The sequence below is a fragment of the Pan paniscus genome, chromosome 19, assembly GCF_029289425.2.
Source record: "Pan paniscus chromosome 19, NHGRI_mPanPan1-v2.0_pri, whole genome shotgun sequence".
Taxonomy (NCBI): Eukaryota; Metazoa; Chordata; class Mammalia; order Primates; family Hominidae; genus Pan; species Pan paniscus.
In genome coordinates this window covers 11,888,362-11,904,044 of record NC_073268.2, presented here as the reverse complement: position 1 = coordinate 11,904,044, position 15,683 = coordinate 11,888,362, and the positions used below count along the sequence as shown (strand labels likewise).

General features: G+C 41.0%; 1 protein-coding gene and 1 pseudogene across 2 annotated transcripts in view; both read left to right on the top strand.

Annotated features, from left to right (window-relative positions):
• UBE2G1 (ubiquitin conjugating enzyme E2 G1) overlaps positions 1 to 15,683 on the top strand; it is a 93,416-nt gene that overhangs the window by 74,467 nt on the left and 3,266 nt on the right. For both annotated transcript variants that reach the window (XM_034941314.3, XM_063598870.1), the window contains exons 4-5: positions 990 to 1,168; positions 7,474 to 7,597. In XM_034941314.3, the coding sequence (XP_034797205.1) occupies positions 990 to 1,168; positions 7,474 to 7,560 (266 nt within the window). In that variant the 3' untranslated portion in view covers positions 7,561 to 7,597. The remainder of the gene's footprint in view (positions 1 to 989; positions 1,169 to 7,473; positions 7,598 to 15,683) is intronic.
• On the top strand, positions 8,550 to 8,724 carry LOC112437705 (small nucleolar RNA U3; annotated as a pseudogene).

The window sequence follows — 15,683 nt, the reverse complement described above, 5'->3', positions numbered from 1 at the left end:
GATTCTGATTTACCCAGAGTTCATAACAGCAGAAATACTGATGTTATGAAATGAAAAATAAGATTTAGCATTATATTTATTCACAAATTTGTTAGACTATATAGGATAAGTTAGGAATGAAATATACATAAACATTGTCACTACTCAAATTCCTTTCTAAAATTTCTTCCTCAAAGTATGATTTTTAAAAAAATTTACGGTGGGTAAATGTTACCATAAAAGATTAGTTTCACAATAGGGATTATTTATATGATGTATAAATGAATTAGTGGATTAGGACCTTTTTTTAATGAATAAGTAATATTTTACTTTTTGCTAAACTGCTTAAACAGTTATGTCAATACCTATCTCCTAAAAATAAGTATGTTTTCTTATTAAATGTGTTTATAGAAAGGAGGCCTCATGAGTGTCGTATATGTTGATGAGTTTTCATTGGCAGTATGGCATGTTTGTTTTGTGAATTTGAATATACTCCTTTCTCAGAAAATACAATTTTGCCTTTATATGATTGTAAAAATATCTTTCTCAGGAAAAGTCTCTGGGCCTTTGACTATTACCAATTTAAGTCGGTAAGTTAGTGGGGAAACTAGGAGGCCATTACATAGAAACTCAGTTGCTAGTTTTTGGAAAAATATGCTTTCTGCAAATGAAGAACACATCCAATAGTTGCTATTTATTCATTTATTATATTATACTTAAGACATGTAAATGTTAGGCACCATCTACGTGCTAGATATCTTCATGTTTTACATAAATGAAAAAGATAGCTTGTATTCCTATTGGGTTTGTCAGATGGATCCTGTGTATGTAGTACAATCTATACTATAGTCTTCTTAAAAAGTCAACACATTGCATTTTGGACATTAACTTCTGCGTATGTGTCATGTTTGATAAAGGTACTGTGTGAATCAGGATCACATTTGTAATTGATATTTCATGTATAACCAAATTAGTAATATATGAAACAAGCCTCTTCTTGAATTTTGCAGTTGATAAAAATGGTGATGTGTGCATTTCTATTCTTCATGAGCCTGGGGAAGATAAGTATGGTTATGAAAAGCCAGAGGAACGCTGGCTCCCTATCCACACTGTGGAAACCATCATGATTAGTGTCATTTCTATGCTGGCAGACCCTAATGGAGACTCACCTGCTAATGTTGATGCTGCGGTAAGGTGGTCACATGTCTTCCCTTCCCTTCACTTTCCCTTGTAATAAAACCTGAACTATATTTAGTATGTATGTAAGTATGCATGAATGTATGCATGCATGTGTGTGTGTGTGTGTGTGTATCTCTTTCCATAGTTCTTATTTTTGACAAAATAAATATATTTATTTACGTATTTATTTTATTTTTTTGAGGCAGGGTCTCTCTGTCACCTAGGCTGGAGTGCAGTGGCACAATCGTAGGTCACTGCAACCTCAAACTCCTGGGCCCAAGTGGTCCTTCAGCCTTGGCTTCCCAAATTGTTCCGATTACATGTGTTAGCCACCATGCCTGACCAAAGGTGCATATTTATTGTATACAACATGTTGTTTTGAAATATGGATATGTTGTGGAATGGCTAATTTGAGCTAATTAACATATGCATTACCTCACATACTTACTAATTTTATTGTGAGAACACTTAAATTCTCCTCTCAGCAGTTTTCAAGAATACTATACGTCGTTATTAGGATGTAAACTGTGACACCAAATTTAGAATTGGGGGTGGGATGGGCAGAGCAGAAGTGTAGTTTTTCAATGCAATCAGATTTTTATCAGCTTAAAATGGCTTGTCGTAACTGTGAAATTTTTTTGTAAGCCTCATTTTAACCACAGAGCAAAGTCCTACAGTAGTTAACACAAAAGATAAAAAGTAAGGAATCGGGGCTGGGCACGGTGGCTCACAACTGTAATCCCAGCACTGGGAGGCCGAGGCGGGTGGATCACGAGGTCAGGAGATTGAGACCATCCTGGCGTTATAACACGGTGAAACCCCGTCTCCATTAAAAATACGAAAAATTAGCCGGGCGTGGTGGCGGGCGCCTATAGTCCCAGCTACTCGGGAGGCTGAGGCAAGAGAATCACTTCAACCTGGGAGGCGGAGGTTGCGGTGAGCCGAGATCTGGACTCTAAAAACAAAAGCGATTGTCATACCTAAGACAATTTAATGCCTGGTCTGAAGTTCATATTATTATCCCCAAGTTTTCAATTTTCAAAAGTTTCACATCTATAGAAAAAAATGTATTAGTTAAATGAACACCAGCATACCTTTCATCTAGGTTCACCAGTTGTAGAAATTTTGCAACTTTTTTTCCTAAACAGTTTGAGAGTAGTTTATAGATACCATAACCCTTCACCCCAAAATGTTTCAGGATCTGTTCCCTAAGAACAAGGCTGTCTTTCCATATACACAGTACAAGTCTGTCGTTAATGTAGTACTATTATTGTTTATACATATATAATCTATATTCACATTGGATTGGATTGTCCAGTATTCTTTATAGCTGCCACGCCCCTATCCTGCAGTTTTTTTTTCTTTTTAAATCCAGAGGCTAGTCTAGGAACCTCTGTTTTATTTGTATTCAAGTTTTATTAGTTGGCTTGAATCTAGAATAGTTCCTAGTTCCTTAGCCTTCTCTCCTTCTTTGAAAAGCCTTTTTTTCTTATTCTTAGAACCTTTGTTAGTACTATATACCAAAGCCAGGGCATAAAATTTACCTTTTTTCTTAGGTTAATAACAACTTGGGTGGAATCTTATATACAGACTGAGACACTATAGATAACTCCCTTTGAAAGCTATGACTGAAATTAATAATAGAATTGAACTAAAAACTGGCAGAAAACTATCTATTTAATCAAGTATTAGTCTAAACAATGTAAGACATGATAAGGGAGAAGGGGTGATAGCTGCATTAAAAGAAATCCTAGGAAATCATTTTGAGAGAGACCTGATGAATGTTTATGTGGTTCATGCTCAACTGTCAGCAATTTTAATAATAAGATCAGAGTTGGCCAGGCGTGGTGGCTCACACCTGTAATCCCAGCCGTTTGGGAGGCCGAGGCGGGCAGATCACAAGGTCAGGAGTTCGAGACCAGCCTGGCCATAGTGAAACCCTGTCTTAACTAAAAATACAAAAAAATTAGCCAGGCATGGTGGCAGGCGCCTGTAATCCCAGCTACTTGGGAGACTGAGGCACGGAGAATTGCTTGAACCTGGGAGGCAGTGCTTGCAGTGAGCCCAGATTGCGCCACTGCACTCCAGCCAGGGTAACAGTGCGAGACTCCATCTAAAAAAAAAAAAAAAAAAAAATCAGAGCTGACAAGTTGCCCTTTTTATTTTATGTATGTATTTATTTATTTTTGAGACAGAGTCTTGCTCTGATGCCCAGGCTAGAGTGCAGTGGCGTGATCTCACCTCACTGCAACCACAACCTCTGCCCTCTGTGTTCAATCGATTCTCCTGCCTTAGCCTCCCAAGTAGCTGGTATTACAGACGTGCAGAACCACGCCCAGCAATTTTTTTTTGTGTTTTTAGTAGAGATGGGGTTTCACCATGTTGGCCAGGCTGGTCTCAAACTCCTGACCTCAAATGATCTGCCCGCCTTGGCCTCCTGAGGTGCTGGGATTACAGGCATGAGCTACTGCACCTGGCCCTTTTATCTTAAAGAAGAGTAAATTAATAGCCAATAACCAAGACCATGAATATGCAAAAATTACTTTATTAACCCTTCAAAATAGCTTAATCTAAAAAGAGCCAAATGTACTGCCAGAGTAAAGTCATTCTCTTGATGCTAAACATTTTCCTAAGTGTTGAAATAGGCCTTAATGTGAGGTTGAAATATGCAAATATGAGTTCTAGTCCAAATACCACAAATTGTGCAAAATCTATTCCTTTTTTTTCTTGAATCCCACTGGTTCTTCCTTCTGATTTAACTAGTTAGTTGTCTCATATTAAAACCAAAAACCATGACTTATAAACAGTTTACCATTCTTTTTTTTTTTTTTTTTGAGACAGAGTCTCACTCTGTTACTCAGGCTGGGGTGCAGTGGCACAATCTCAGCTCACTGCAACCTCCACCTCCCGGGTTCAAGTGATTCTCCTGCCTCAGCCTCCCGAGTAGCTGGGATTACAGGCATCTGCCACCACGCCTGGCTAATTTTTGTATTTTTAGTAGAGACAGGGTTTTGCCATGTTGGCCAGGCTGGTCTCAAACTCCTGACCTCAGGTGATCCACCCACCTCGGCTTCCCAAAGTGTTGGGATTACAGGTGTGAGCCACCCGGCCCAGTTTACTGTTCTTACTTGCTTTTTCTTCTCTCATACTACACCTTTGATCATATTTTCATAGTGTTGATTTTCTGACCTCTCAGTCTGCAGTACCTATTCCAGGAAACCCGCATTTTTCTTAGCCACTTCTCTCCTGGGTCCCTTTATTCTTTGGCTCCAATTTTTTTTTTTTTTAAAGATGTAGTCTCGCTCTGTCGCCAGGCTGGAATGCAGTGGTGCAATCTCAGCTCACTGCAACCTCCACCTCCCAAGTTCAAGCGATCCTCCTGCCTCAGCCTCCTGAATAGTTGGAACTACAGGTGCGTGCCACCATGCCCAGCTATTTTTTTTGTATTTTTAGTAGAGATGGGGTTTCACCATGTTGGCCAGGATAGTCTTGATTTCTTGATGTCTAGATCCACCTGCCTCGGCCTCCCAAAGTGCTGGGATTACAGGCATGAGCCACCTCGCCCGGCCGCTTTGGCCCCAGATTTGATTGACTCTCTCAGCTTGGGGCTTAGTTGATTTGCTCAGATTACCCCTTCACTGCTCTTCTCAATTGAATCTTTTGTTTCATGGATCCCATTTCTTCTTTTTCTTCTTGGTTGATTTCCTCCTTCATCCTAGAGTAATGTTTTAGGGTATGTGGCAATTAAATCCTTAGTCTATTTATGATGTAAGGTGCTTTTATTTTTCCCTTATACTTGATTGATACTTTGTTTCTAATATTATAGGGAGAAAATCAAATTTATATAGAATTTATATTTTACTATTTTTTATTGCTGATGCGAAAATTGATACTAGGCTGATTCTTTTCCATTTTTAGGTGACTTGTTCTTTTTTCCTTTTCTTTTTTTCCCCATTGTACTTAGGTTCTTTTCTTTATGATTGGTCTTTGGAAATTTCACAGAGTTGTGTGAACTCTTTTTAATTTGCCAAATTAAAATTTGCTTTAATTTTAAAGATACCAGCCCTGGGAAATTTTCGTTTTAAATTATTTTGAGGCTGGGCATGGTGGCTTACGCCTGTAATTCCAGCACTTTGGGAGGCCGAGGCACGTGAGTTACTTAAGGCTAGGAGTTTGAGACCAGCCTAGGCGACATGGTAAAACCCCATCTATAAAAAATACAAAAATCAGCTGGGTGTGGTGATGTGCACTTGTTGTCCTAGACGCTTCGGAGGCTGAGGTGGGGAATTGATTGCATGAGCCCAGGTGTTCAAGCCTGCAGTGAGCTATGATCACCACTGCACTTCAGCCCAGGCAACAGAGTGAGACCCTATCTCCAAAAAAAAAAAAAAAAAAAAGAAAAGAAAAAGAAATGACAGTCTCGGGGGGAAAAAAACAAATGGTATTTATGTCACTCAAAGCTATATGGCTATTTGGATGACAAAGCTACTAAACTGAAGGTAAGGGTAAGGGTTGGAGGAAGAGGGGTCATTTAAATTCCAAAATGAAGGAGTAATTGTTTTTGGCACCAATACCCACACTAGCAGTTCTTTTATTTATTTATTTATTTATTTTTTTTTTTTTGAGACAGATTCTCACTCTGTCGCCCAGGCTGGAATGCAGTGGCATGATCTCGGCTCACTGCAACCTTTGCCTCCCGAGTTCAAGCGATTCTCTCACCTCAGCCTCTTGAGTAACAGGGATTATAGGCACGTGCCACCATGCCTGGCTAAATTTTTTGTATTTTTAGTAGAGATGGGGTTTCACCATGTTGGCCAGTCTGGTCTTAAACTCTTGACCTCAGGTGATCCACCTGCCTCTGCCTCCCAAAGTGCTGAGATTACAGATGTGAGCCACCACACCCAGCCTAGTGGTTCTAATTATAGTATTCTTCAGTATATTTATATAAAGTTTATATATTATTATTTTGGGAAAGTTAAAATTTTGGATATAGGTGAGGGAAAATGTTGAGTATACAGACTTTCAATTAATCTCTATTTTCAGGCCCTCTTTTTTTTTTTTTTTTTTTTTTTTTTTTTTAGAGACGGAGTCTCGCTCTGTCGCTCAGGCTGGAGTGCAGTGTCACGATATTGGCTCACTGCAACGTCTGCCTCTCAGGTTCAAGTGATTCTCCCACCTCAGCTTCCCAAGTAGCTGGGACTACAGGCGTGCACCACCACGTCCAACTAATTTTTGTATCTTTTAGTTGAGATGGGGTTTCATCATGTTGGCCAGGCTGGTCTTGAAGTCCTGACCTCAGGTGATCCTGAGGTCCTGCCTCGGCCTCCCAAAGTGCTGAGATTATAGGCGTGAGCCACTGTGCATGGCCTCAGCCCCACTTTTTATTCAGGCTCTTCTCAGATTTGCCATTTCCAAATTTTAGCTTCTTTAGGCCTCTGTTTAATAGACCCTTTTCCCTTTGTTTCCCCTCTCCTCCAACTCCTCTCTCTCCTTCTCTTCCCTTTCCCTCCCCTCCCTTCATTACCCCACTGTTCTGTTCCATTTTTGTATGTCAGGCAGTGACAGTGATAATTGTCATATATTTTCCTCTACAGTAGAAATGGTACTTAGTATCATCTCAATATGATGCATCCCACCTATCTACCTTATGTTGCAGACACTTTTATGTTTATTTTCTGGTTGTTTCCAATAGGGAGAGTTGGTAATCCTTCAGATTACCAACTGAATGTCTTTTTTTGAGATGGAGTCTCGCTCTGTCGTCCAGGCTGCAGAGCAGTGGCACCATCTCAGGTCACAGCAAGCTCCACTTCCCCAGTTCAAGCGATTTTCCTGCCTCAGCCTCCTGAGTAGCTGGGATTACAGGCATGTGCCACCACGCCTGGCTAATTTTTGTACTTTTACTCTCACCATATTGGTCAGGCTGGTCTCAAACTCCCGACCTCGTGATCCGCCCACCTCGGCCTCCCAGCTTGCTGGGATTATGGACGTGCGCCACGGCCCCTGGCCCGAATGTCTTATTGGTATATTTTAGCTTTCTATTTCAGTGTAATACAAAACTGTAAATGTTCTTTTGTGACCTTTTTCTTTTTTAAAGATAATTTTTAATGTAGAGGTAATTTGCATAGGAGATTTCTGCCTGTATATCCTGGTAGTGTCTTGAAAAAGTATGTCTAACTGCTTTCTACCTTATCAACTCTATAATGTTTCTGAAGTGTACAAATCACCAAGGGATTACATTCAAAATTAAAATAAATATTTGAGATTATAAAGGGGAGTTTGCATGAAATCACTTGATACTGCTTTTTTAATCTACAGAAAGAATGGAGGGAAGATAGAAATGGAGAATTTAAAAGAAAAGTTGCCCGCTGTGTAAGAAAAAGCCAAGAGACTGCTTTTGAGTGACATTTATTTAGCAGCTAGTAACTTCACTTATTTCAGGGTAAGTTTATTTTAAATATCATACTTTTGTTTTTTTGTAAGTATCCTATTAGTTTTTGGAAATTGTGTGATTTGGGTATTTGAATTACATTTTTTCATTGACTTCATTTTTTAATGGTATTATCCTGTAGTCTCGTTCTCAAAACTACTGTATAATCTGCTTGCTTTTCTCCTAAGACACCCAGCTGTTTTTGACTAGATATTCTGCATTCATATGGTTAGTATGCTGGTGGTCTGTTTCTTTTCACTGGTGGTAAAGTTTCTAATGATAAGGTTGTTATTTCAGTTTAGTTTCTTTGTTTGACTTTTTGATCTAGCATCCTGATCACTTGGGCATTAATGTATCTTCATATACTGTATTATGTAGGGTATAGGCAAGACTATTAGTCATCTACCTATTCCTTTAAGGTTGGTCTTCTGGCCAGGCATGGTGGCTCACGCCTGTAATCCCAGCACTTTGGGAAGCCGAGGCGGGTGGAACACCTGAGATCAGGAGTTTGAGACTAGCCTGGACAACATGGTGAAACCTTCCCTCTACTAAAAATACAAAAATTAGCCGGGCCTGGTGGCGTGTGCCTGTAATCCCAGCTACTCAGGAGGTTGAGGGAGGAGAATCACTTGAACCTGGGAGACGGAGGTTGCAGTGAGCCAAGATTGCACCGTGGCACTACAGCCTGGACAACAGAGCAAGACTCTATCTCAGAAAAAAACAAAAAACAAACAAAAAGTTGGTCTTCTATCTCCTTGGTCTTTACAGATAGGGCCAGTAGTTAAAAACTTCCCTTTTATTGTATAACATCTGTCCACAGTTTTATGTTAGGTCTAGAAAGGAGTCAAAGATGGAAGGCACCCATCCACCTTAGAAGAGGAAATAATATAGATTAATTGCTCACATGTGGGTTATTTGGTCTCTTCTTTTAAAATTAAATATTGAAATGATAGAAACTGAAGTGAAGACTATCCTTTCAGGGATCATTTCTATAGTTTGTTACTATAGAAGTTTTCTGAAGGTGTAGAGCACCAAAGGATACAACATTGAGCTTGTTTCAAATTCAGCTGCTTTGATTCAGCAAGCTGCAACAGTTAAAAACTTAGCAGAAAATTTTTATTGAATATCTATGTCTCTGAAAAAGGAATAGTTCTGCAAGTTGGTGAATAAAGTCTAAGAGTTGTCCAGCTACAGAAACAAGATGCCAGATGATTCGTAAGACCTATTCGTGATATTTAAATTACTCAGTAAAAGACCTATTGATTTGTGGGGGTTGAGGGAGAAACTGAAATACACTGTCTGAAAAATCACAATCCATGGCACATCTTGAATCTACCTATTTTAAGAAAATGAACATTACCATTATCTTCTGTCCCCTACACTCCACTGCTTTCTTCTGTCCCTTTCTCATATTCCTAATTCTGGGTTTACTATTGCTTTTCTTCATAATTTTACCAAATTTGCATGTTTAAACAATGTATTTCATGATTTTGAACTGTTTATATGTGGAATGATAATGAATGCATTCTTCTGTTACTTTTATTGCTCAATATTCTTCAAATTGATCTGTGTTGCAAATAGGTACATTTCACCTGTGTGCTATTACACTCGGTAAATTACCGCTCTACTCCTTATTCTCATTGCAGTTATTTTCTGAATTGGTGTAGGGGTGTTTGTTCTTTTTCTGTTATAGAGGGTGGCTATCCTTGTTTCCTGATTTGCATGTACTGTAAGAGGTTCTCTAGGGTATATACTTGGGGTGGAATTCTTAAATCAAGGGTACACGTATGTCATTTTGAGTAGATAATGCCAAATTGTTTTCTAAAGTGTTCCTTCTTTTCATAGTCCCATTGGCAAGGATAAAGATTCCCTTTGTGGCCAGGTGCGGTGGCTCACACCTGTAATCCCAGCACTTTGGGAGGCCGAGGCGGGTGGATCACAAGGTCAGGAGTTCAAGACCAGCCTGGCCAATATGGTAAAACCCCATCTCTACTAAAAATATAAAAAATTAGCCAGGCACAGTGGCGTGCGCCTGTTGTCCCAGTTAGGAGGCTGAGGCAGGAGAATCGCTTGAACCCGGGAGGCGGAGGTTGCGGTGAGCCGAGATCACACCACTGCACTCCAGCCTGTGCAACAAGAACAAAACTCCGTTCCAAAAAAAAAAAAAAGATTCCCAGCCGGGCATGGTGGCTCATGCCTGTAACCGAGCATTTTGGGAGGTTGAGATGGGCAGATCACTTACAAGACCAGCCTGGTCCATGTGGCTGAAACCCCATCTCTACCAAAAAATATAAAAATTACCAAGGTGTAGTGGTGCACTCCTGTAGTCCCAGCTACTCAGGAGGCTGAGATGGGAGAATCACTTGAACCCAGGTTGCAGTGAGCTGAGATTGCATCATTGCACTCCAGCCTGGGCAACAGAGCGAGACTCCATCTCAAAAAAAAAAAAAAAAAAAAAAAAAAAGCCCAGGCGCCGCGGCTCACACTTGTAATCCTAGCACTTGTGGGAGCTGAGGCAGGTGGATTACCTGATGATGGGAGTTCAAGACCAGCCTGGCCAACATGGTGAAACCTCGTCTCTACCAGACATACAAAAAATTAGCCATGTGCAGTGGTGCACACCTGTAATCCCAGCTACTCTGGAAGCTGAGGCAGGAGAATCACTTGAACCCAGGAGGCGGAGGCTGCGATGAGCCGAGATCACGCCACTGCACTCTAGCCTGGGCTACAGAGTGAGACTTCATCTCAAAAAAAAAAAAAAAAGTCTATCTATCTAAATCTGGATATTGTGGACTTAATATGAATTGCCCTAGTTACCAGTGAAATTGCATATCGTTTCATGTGTTTGACCATTGAGGTTTTCTCTGTGAATTGCGTGTTCAGGTTTTTAGATTACTTTTTCAGTTTGTTGATTTGTGTACTTGTCCTTTTATTTTCTTTGTGGTATCCTTTGGACAAACTGAGGTTCATATATATATATATAAACTTTTTTGGGGGGGGCAGAGTTTCGCTGTGTCGCTTGGGCTGGATTGCAGTGGTGCAATCTCGGCTCACTGCAATCTCCGTCTTCTGGGTTCAAGCAGTTCTCTTGCCTCAGCGTCCCAGAGTGCTGGGATTACGGGCATGAGCCACCGCACCTGGCCTGAGGTTCTTAATTTTAATGCAGGTGAATTGATTAGTCTTTTCCTTTATGGATTTTACTTTTCGTTTCTTGGCTAGAGAGCCTGTTCTTTTTTAACCACCAAAAATCTGTTTTGTTTCGCTTTTCATATTTGTGTTGAATCCACTGAAATTGATTTTTGTGTATGGTATGAGGTAGAGGTTGAACTTCACTCACCCTACTTTCCCCTGATGTGTAACTGTTGACTGTACCATTTATTGACAAGTCCTTGCTTTCACCACTGGTACACAGTGCCTGTTATGTTCTACAATCAGATTTCCAACACATCAGCCAGTACGTGTTGATCTGTTTTGGGCATTTTTTTTTTTTTTTTTTTGAGATGGAGTTTTGCTCTCATTGCCCAGGCTGGAGTGCAATGGCGTGATCTCAGCTCACTGCAACCTCCGCCTCCCAGGTTCAAGCAATTATCCTGCCTCAGCCTCCCAAGTAGCTGGCATTACAGGTGTGTGCCACCACTCCTGGCTTATTTTGTATTTTTTAGTAGAGATGGGATTTCACCATGTTGGTCAGGCTGGCCTCGAACTCCTGACCTCAAGTGATCCACCTGCCTTGGCCTCTCACAGTGCTGGGATGACAGGTGTGAGCCACTGTGGCTGGCCATGGGCTTTTGTATTTTTCAGTGGTTGGCTTGTTTATCTTAATTTTATTTTTGTGATTAAATGTATCAAATGCAAAGGTTTAACTCAGAAGTAAAGCTAAAGTCTGTCTACCATTTATCCTGTTTTCATGTTTGATATCTCTGGTTTCTAGAAAAAATTTAGATGTGCTTTCAGATCTCCTTATTATAACCAGAAGTGCTCCCCTTTACTACCAGATATACCATGCAGTCTAAAAATTATTCCTATTTTCACCATCTTTTAAAAATCTGCTTAGGAAGTAAATGCCTCAGTAAGTACCTAAACCAATCATTAGTTGAACTAAAAGTGTAATCATTTAAAAATTGAATTAAATATACATCACACCAAAATCACTAATGTGTTCTAACAATGGGTCTATATTTCACTCATCTGTCTGATATTCAGAGTATAGTATGCTAGCTTGTCCAGCCTGCAGCCTGCGGGCCACATGTATCCCAGGACAGCTTTGAATGCAGCCCAACACAAATTGGTAAAATTTCGTAAAACATCAAGATTTTTTTTTATTTTTTCTTTTTTAAGTTCATCAGCTGTGGTTAGTGTTAGTGTATTTTGTGTGGCCCAAGACAATTTGTCTTCCAGTGTGGTTCAGAGAAGCCAAAAGATTGGGCACCCCTGCTGTAGACAATCAAATGCTTAAATAAATGAGTCAGTCTTCTTTTTATTGAGATGTGCACCTAATTTTTAAATGTCATTGCCATTACACAATTTTTTTGTATTTAGGCTTTATACCATGGAAACCTGTTTCCTTAGGCCAGGCGCGGTGGTGCATGCATGTAAGCCCAGCACTTTGGGAGGCCGAGATGGGTGGATCACTTGAGGTCAGGAGTTCAAGACCAGCCTGGCCAACATGGTGAAACCCCGTCTCCACTAAAAATACAAAAAGTAGCTGGGCGTAGTGGCAGGCACCTGTAATTCCAGCTACTTGGGAGGCTGACACAGGAGAATCACTTGAATCCCGGAGGCAGAGGCTGCAGGAGGCAGAGGCAGTGAGCCAAGAGAGTGAGACTCCATCTCAAAAAAAAAAAAAAAAAAAAATGTAAAAGATACCTGTTTCCCCAAGGCCGGCTTTGTAGACTGAATAGTCAGCAGCCTCACCTCTCTCTTCTTGAAGGCTGGCTTTTCTCACGGCTTTGTCACCATGCACTTTCTGAGTATTTTTTGTGTTTTCAGTCATGATAGGACATAGACGTGAACGAAAACTCACTATAAACACTTGAAAAATGTATTGTCTGTCTGGGCTGAACTGAAAGTGAAATCAATTTAAGATTATTTGAAAATACATATTTATCTACATTCAAGTCCATGACCCACACATATTTTCTCAAAATGCACGGATTACTGTGGGTGCCACTTGGCCCAGGCTTTATCTCACATTTTGTTAGTGTTTATACCTCGTCCTATATAGAGATTATTAGTACCCTTATGTTCTAATTCAGCTGTAGGGTAGGAAGAATAGAGAGGAAAAGGAAACAAATTCTCCCCTTGCCACAGATGAGAACCATGGCTACTTTGTATACCACTGCACAGGAGGACTCATGTTCTGCACCAAGGTTAGAGGGACTGTATTGGTTCTTTATTGCTACGTAACAAATTACTAAAACTTAGTGGCTTGAAACAACATTTATTATCTCATGATTTCCATGGCCATGGGATCTGGGTGTGGCTTGGTTGACTCCGGGTCTCTCATAAGGCTGTGGTCAAGGTGTTGACTCAACTGGGGTGCATCTGGTTCCAGGCACGACTGAGTTCCTCCTCACTGCCTGTTGGCTGGAGTTCTCCCTCAGTTCTGTCTACTGAAGACCTCTCCATAAGTCAATTCACAACATGGCAGTTGGCTTCATCAGAGGCAGCAAGTGAGAGAGGGTGAGCCAGGTGTGGGTAGACTGCCTTGAGGGAGGCAGTCATTCCCAAGCTTCGGGAACCTTGTCTGCTGTAAAGCACAGCTGAGTTCCCCTGTAGGAATCGCTGGTGCTTACCTGCATTCAGTGACTAGTGGATTAGGCGGGTGGAGTTGGGTTGGTACAAAGGCTTGGTCAACTGGCTCTTTTGTCTTGTTTGGGAATTCTCGGGAAGGTCATTCTAACATAGTATTGACTGAGGCCTTTATTTCAACTGCCTTGAGTTAGTTCATCTTCTCCCTTTGTCTAAGCTTGCATCCCTCACTCTTGTTTTTGAGAGCACCTCCTGACAAACCTCAAATCTCTGCCTCAGAATCCGTTTCCTAGGGAACTTGACCCAGAATAAGTACTATGGATTGCGTAACTCAGCACAGTAAGGTAGAAGGCTGCCTGCCTTGCTTAGTTGCAGATGTGGGGCATGAATCTATAGTTATTTCTAACACATTTGCAAAGGCACTGTCCTCTTGGGGAAAGAAGGAACACATAGAATGCGATAGATACACTATACTGACCTGTAAAGAGCTGTTTGCCTAGCCAGGTAGACCAAGCATAAAACAAAGTAAGGTTAAACCACATTAAAAACTTCAGTGGAGGCCAGGGGCAGTGGCTCACGCCTGAAATCCCAGCACTTTGGGAGGCGAAGATCGGTGGGTGGGAGTTTGAGACCAACATGGCAAAACCGCTTCCTACTAAAAATACAAAAAAAAAAAATTAGCCAGTACGGTGGTGCGCGACTGTAATCCCAGCTACTCGGGAGGCTGAGGCAGGAGAATCACTTCAACCTGGGAGGCGGAGATTGCACCACTGCACTCCAGCCTGGGCGACAGAGGGTAACTCTGTCTCCAAAAAAAAGGGCGGGGGGGCTTCAGTGGGAGTAGAAGCAGACCATGACTCAATTTGAGGTGGTTAGGATAGAGGTTAGAAGTAGGGCTGCTGGTGACATTGCAAGTCTCCAGAGTAGAGATGAAGATGTGTTTGGTGTAGAGAGCAGTACTTACCAGGGCAAGGACAACTTGGAGACTGCACAATTAGGGTACAGAAGGAAGAGACAGAGACTGGCTTGGTAACATGCAGGAGAGTTAGGAGAGTGAGTTCTCACAGAGAGCTCAGAAAGGAAGTTGGTGTTAGAGCTGCTCACCAATCTCATGGTAGAAGAAGACGAGCAGCATGGTCCCAGTGTGGGGGAAAAAGTCAGCGGATTGGTGACGGAGCAGGAGTACACTGGGTGGCTGTATAGGGTGATTTGGAACTTTTGGAAGCATTTTTTTGTGAAGGGTAATGGGGAAAACTTAATTGGTATTGGCTGTTTTCACTTACAAGATCATTGAAACACTTAAGATCATTGAAATACTTCCCTATGATTGAAGAATTACTTTTATTTTTGTCATTAACATCGAAAAGTGGCTTCTATTTGGGAGCACATTGGTCTGTTTTATATTTTTTTAGATCTTTTTAAAAGATTAGGTTTTGTAGCCATATGGAAAATTAAAGACGACTCTAGTTTTAGAAATATTAATAAATGGAATAAGACACTCAGGTTCTTTGGAGGTAAATCATCTCCAGATTTTTAGGTTAAAAAGCAGGCATAATTCTGAGAAGATAATGAGGCAAATGACAGGTGCAATTGATATAATTTCAATTAATATTGAAACATAAATTCTGCAAAGTGGATATGCTTAAAATGTAAATGACTGTTGCAAGTCAGCACCATTTATTTGCAGTGTTGTGCTGGTTAATTCAGTTTCACATTTATCTTTCTGGAGAAAAGAATGACAAAACCTGCCTTTTCTGTACTGAGGCCTTGTCTCTATTTAGAATTTAGTATAACTTTTATTAAAAGGGAAGAGGGATAGATTTTCTTTTTCCTCTGCTGAAAAGGGTAATGCTGTTTAAAACTGGATCTTTGCTATTAAAAGGCTAGGTCGCCTGATTTTAGTGTTGTTTTTTTGTAAGACGGGAGTCTTGCTCTGTTGCCTAGGCTGGAGTGCAGTGGCGTCCTCCCCTGCCCTGTTCTGTTCCGTTTTTGAGACAAGGTCTCACTCTTACTGTCACTCAGGCTTCAGCGCAGTGGTACACTCATGTCTCACTGCAGCCTTGAACTCCTAGCTTCAAGTTGTCCTCCCACCTCAGCCTCTCGTAGCTGGGACTACAGGCATGTGCCACCGTGGCTGGCCAATTATATTATTTATTGTACAGACAAGGGTCTCCTGTTGCCCAGGCTGGTCTCGAACTCCTGGTGTCTAACAATCTTCCCACCTTGGCCTCCCAAAGTGCTGGGACTACAGGCAGGAGCCACTGTGCCTGGCCATCTCTTGGGTTTCAGTGTATGTCTTTTTATTTTCTAATAAAAATATGTATGTGCATACGTGTATCTGGTGAAG